General features: G+C 35.4%; 1 protein-coding gene across 1 annotated transcript in view; it reads right to left on the reverse strand.

Moving 5' to 3' along the window:
- Window positions 1-566: 566 nt before the first annotated feature.
- LOC105559272 (caspase-1-like) overlaps window positions 567-5,301 on the reverse strand; it is an 18,114-nt gene continuing 13,379 nt past the window's right edge. Inside the window, exons 3-7 of the mRNA XM_012007438.1 lie at window positions 3,865-4,004; window positions 3,232-3,479; window positions 2,207-2,385; window positions 1,962-2,097; window positions 567-1,160 (exon numbers count right to left, since the gene is read on the reverse strand). Coding sequence (XP_011862828.1) covers window positions 859-1,160; window positions 1,962-2,097; window positions 2,207-2,385; window positions 3,232-3,479; window positions 3,865-4,004 — 1,005 coding nt within the window. The 3' untranslated portion in view covers window positions 567-858. The remainder of the gene's footprint in view (window positions 1,161-1,961; window positions 2,098-2,206; window positions 2,386-3,231; window positions 3,480-3,864; window positions 4,005-5,301) is intronic.

The raw sequence follows: 5,301 nt of genomic DNA on the forward strand, positions 1-5,301 counted from the left end.
CCTTAACATCTAGGATATCGTAAAATAATTAGCGAGATAATGTCAATAATTCAAATACGCGTGAATGAAAGTCAATATAATATTAGTGCGCCCCTGCCTTCAAAATAAAAACTAGATATATTATAATATAAAATATTACATTAATAATATGAAATAATTAATTATTTAATATTTTCTTAATATTTTAAATAATTAATTATTTCATATTATGAATGTAATATTTTATATTATAATATATCTAGTTTTTTATTTTGAAGGCAGGAGCGCACAGATATTATATTGACTTTCATTCACGCGTATTTGAATTATTGACATTATCTCACTAATTATTTTACGGTATCCTAGATATTAAGGTATATCAAGAAAAATAATGGAAAATATTATAATCAGTAAAGAGGAAGGTGGAAGTGTTAATTTATAAACTCTTCTTAAGTATATGAGATACATGTGTTTAAATTTTTATATATAAAATGAAAGTAGTACACTTCGTATATAAAGAAAAACAATATCATGATATCTTTTAGACAGATCGATATCTGTCTATCTGGAATAGATATATGTAGATCTAGTCTCGAAAGCACAGTATATTTCAATTTCAATAAGATATGAACGACATAACATTATCAAAATACTTCTTGGAATATTTCAAACAAATAAAGATGTTAACGCGTACAAAGCGAGAAATGTTCTTTTTCTTCAAAAGACCTTGTACTTATTTTTTTAGCGCGTAGATTTGAATCTTCCTTATTCTGTCGTTTCATACAATAAGAAGTATTGTTGTTTAATTCTTAAGTAATTAAAAAATTCTGCACTTTTATCAGTTTTCTGCTCTTCTTTTCTCTGCTCTGCTCAGTTTTCTTACTCCTGTTCTGGTTGGCTCAAGTTTGGCGAATCCGATTTTAGTAGATGTGATTTTTGGGCCTCCAATTTTGGTGGGAAGTAAACGTTTCTAATAAGCATAGTCGTCACCGACGGCACCTGCTTCTTGTCGTGGAAGGCTAAATCTTCGGCATTAACGGAGGAGAAGTTCGTAGCGACCTTTCGCGCCGTCAGTGTCAATATACTCATCAAATCCTTCGTTGTCCCGTATTCATCCAAAATATCGCACAAGCATTGTATATACCATGTGCCTTCCGTGGGATTTCTCCAGGTAAAGAAGCCTTGAGGTAACGGACAATTATTCATTTGTACTCATTAATTAATCAATTTATCAATACCCTCCTTCTGTTATGCTATTTTACAATGACTATTCTTGCTATATTAAAAGTTTAGTTTTTCTCTGACAGAAATTATTGGATTTCGCAAATTGAAAATTTTCTAATAGATTAAATTATTATAAAAACTGATAAGCTTTGCAAGGGAATAACGTTTCTTTAGTAAACTCAACAATCGATATAATAAAATGTAATCTTGTAAATCCAGTAGAACTGAAACATGTTTCCAATAAATTTAATCAAGTTATGATATTTGAGTTAATAATTGAGTCAATGAGAATTAAGCAAGCTTTTTTAAAGGAAGAAAGAAACGCTTTTATAAATACCTATTTATTTTTATATTGTATGTTTTGGTATTAAAAAAAATTTTAATCATTATTCAATTATACAATATTACGTAATAATCTTAATTGTTGTGATTAGTATTTTACTAAAATATAATATTTTATAATGAAATAAAATTACTAATATTTTATAATCAGTTATTAAGAATGTACTTGGTTTTTCGTACTTTTGTACTTTTGTACTTTTTCAAATTTATATATTGTGATAGCTTCAAAAAGTGCATTTTTGCACATCGTGTTTAAAATCCGAAACAGAAATAAGTTCGATTCTTGTAATATTTTGTTAAAGTCAATTTTAGTTATTATATTGGTGCTCAGCCCTTTGATTACCCCCGTTAGAATAACGCCTCTACAAAATGACCAACTTTCTGTAGAATCATATTGAGGTATCATAGACACTCACCTTGCCTCGAGCTGTAAGCCATCAGAAAATCTGCGTGAGTCGGAATAGTATAATAAGGCACCGTGTCAGTTTCAGTGTGTCTTAGAGTGCGGGGAGATATTTTAATACCACTGTCGGCTGCTTTCCCTCTGCAAGCCTAAACAAAAAGCCAGACGGAGTAAGCGAGCTGGATAAAACCAAGCGAAAATATATCGGGACGTGTCAATAATTTAAAAATAGAACGGAACTGGAAAATGTAGTTTTACCTGGATGAAGAACAGCTTAGGCTTGCCCGCGAGCGATGTGCATTTATCAGCGGTGAAGGGCTTCCAAAGCACGTCGACTTGGTAAATGGCGTTCTTCGCGCATATCATATCATGCTCGGTCCCATGAGTTAGCACAATGATGCAGAGACAGTCATTATCCGTATGATCGAGATTGCTCACTGTAATAATCAAACATTCGAATTTTAATTGCAATACCAGTCTTAGGAGCGTAGCTCTCAAGGTTCCCTCGACAACTCTAGTAGCACAATATATTGACGCAATACTGGAAAATAATGTAAGAGCCTAGTATTCCGAATATTGGTCCAATATTGTAAGATGGACGCCTTCTCTTATTTAGCCAATATGTCTATTTAACAATACTGGTTTAATATTGTATCAATATTAGACCAAATATTCTTATTACATTGTTAAATATTGGCCAATGCACTTTCAATATAAATCTAATATTGTATAATTATTATTGTGCAATATTTATATTTATTCCATGGCCAGTATTCGCTTTACTTTTCACTTTTCGTTGGGCAATATCGACCAGTGCATTTCTAGTATAACCATTCAACATTGGACAATGTTTAGTCAATGCACCGTGCTACTAGGGAAGGTTAGTAGCCTACCGAAGATGAAGTCAAACCAAAGTACCAGTTTGTTTTCTGGTACAGTTTTATCCAGTTCGTTCTGGTACAGGATAAAACAGGGTTTAAGCCTAATTCACGAGAAAGAAGAAGCAATGTAATTGAATAAATATATAATTCATATTTTATGCGAGAGTGCAAGGAAACTACACAGTCGAGATTGAAAAGGAGACGGATGTCAATGTGTCGCCGCAAAATGTGATAGATACGCAATAAACATCAGCTACCAGTAACATTATATCATTATTCTAATTTCCTCTTCAATAATATAACTATTATGTGCAACATGTGTTACGTTACACTTATATTATGGAATGGGAAATTAGAATATTGTTGTGGTGCTACTAGTTGCTGTTCACTATCGTTTCTTACCGTCTTGTAACATGTCCATAACTTCGCTATGCGTGAAGTCATCGTAAACTTCCACGTCAAATCCAAGATTCCCGAAAGTTACTTCCAGTCTCTTGGCGTCCAATGATGAGCCCTCCCGTTGGGAAAAATTTGTAAAGTCAAATCTCTCGTGATTGAAGATTATGCACTTGCCGCGATTTTTGTGATTCATGTTATAGCAATCTGCGTCCTTTGATACCGCCGTAAATACAACGGGTCCTTTGATGGTACTGAATAAAAAAAGGCGGAAAGAAACGGCGTTAAACGTTATCAATTCAAATATAAAACGTAATAAAAAATCTACAATTGAACGGAACACAATTGAAAATATGATCGGTAATTGGAAAACGACATGTAACAGTAGTGAAATTAAATAGTTTATTTGTATTTAATGTTTTTCGAATAAATGTATCGCAATTAAGTGGTAATTACGTTTAGCATAACGCGTTTACTAAAAATTGATTTTTTTATTTAATTCTAAATTAATATTATTTTCGCAGTAATATTTTTATTTCGTTACACTTTGCTTAGTTATTTAATATCGTCATAAAAAGCCATCGAATTGCACCTCTTAGCTTCAGATCTGACCTATAAATTAATAATGCCTTTCCTTACCAAGTAGGATCTTTGTCTTTCGTTACTGGGACTGTGACTTTAGCGTCGATTGTGTCTATTTTTTTCTCATTGGCTTGGGCTTGGGATGTTTCCGCGACAGCGAAACTGGCCGTAAAACTATCATACTGCTCTGCTGATATCTAAGAAAATTAACATTTTGCATCGAAAAAGAATTATATTCTAATTTTGCCACATTGTAAATTGCCAGAAAGATGTACACAAGATAAACGTAAATTTCAACTTTGTCAAAAAAAAATCTGTAAAATTGAACTCACTAATTCTGATATTGTTTCGAGAAGAAAAGGAAAGAGGGAATTTTGATTTCATTTCGCGGACAAAAAGTTAAAATGTGTCGTAACAATCTTGTGTCATACATACTTTGTTAGAAATAAGCATTCAGTTCAATAAGTTTTTTTCTCTAACTTGTTACTCGGATGAAAAGGTAAGGTTTTGTATTATACCTAGATAGCACAAAGATGAACAAGTTCATAGAGAATTCATTTTAAAGAAAACATGCAGAATTAGAAAAATGAATATCTGAAGAATTCTTGAAGAATTAGTCTCAATCAGTTTGTCTTGAAGTATTCTTCTGAAGTTCATTATAATGAATACTTCGCGATTCAGTACTGTGAATACTGTTGCGTAGCGTCTCTCACGAGTCGGACACGATGTGCGCGTTCCAGCGCATACATGCGATGAATCAGTGATAAAACTTGAACTCTACGCTTTCGTGCACGTGGGGGAAGGATACGGAAGGACGGTGTTGCGTCGTAGAAGGGTCGTGCGCGACATTTCTACGACGCAATGTATGTACATACATATAAATGTACACAACAAAAGACGATATCATAAGCGGCACAGAACGCACGCATCGACACAGGCGACCGTCTGTCGACGCATCCGCGCAATCTTGTTTACAAAGATTAGGGGCGGCGTGCGGTGTGAGTTCGAACGTGTACGGCGCCGGTGAGCTCGGGCGCGCGGCTTCCGTAATCCCCGCACCCTTTGTTTTCTCCGATGTCTGCGAGCCGCTGATCGATGATCGATAGGCGGACCTAAGGGCCCACCAATAAGATTTTGGGAAAATTTCCTGGAGTCTTGGCGGGGGATCGCAGTATAGTCGAACGTGATAGTCCGAAACAGACAGAACAATCTCCTACGTGCATCGAGAGTACTCGCGTCGATAATATCAAGGGTTTCGATCGTGATCGATTCAGTGAGAGTCGCGAATCGTAGCATCCGTGAAGGTGACTCAGGGCAACAGCCCCAAGGCGTCGTCACCGAACATACGAATCGTCCGCGACCCAGGGCAGCGTCCCCAAGGCGTCGTCGCCGGACAACATAATTATCGTTACAACAAACGATAAAAAACGATAAGTGCGTTACACGCGAATCGTCCGCGACCCAGGGCAGCATCCCCAAGGCGTCGTCGCCGGA

Source organism: Vollenhovia emeryi, unplaced genomic scaffold (assembly GCF_000949405.1).
Source record: "Vollenhovia emeryi isolate VEMERY1.0 unplaced genomic scaffold, V.emery_V1.0 DF939282.1, whole genome shotgun sequence".
Classification (NCBI taxonomy): domain Eukaryota; kingdom Metazoa; phylum Arthropoda; class Insecta; order Hymenoptera; family Formicidae; genus Vollenhovia; species Vollenhovia emeryi.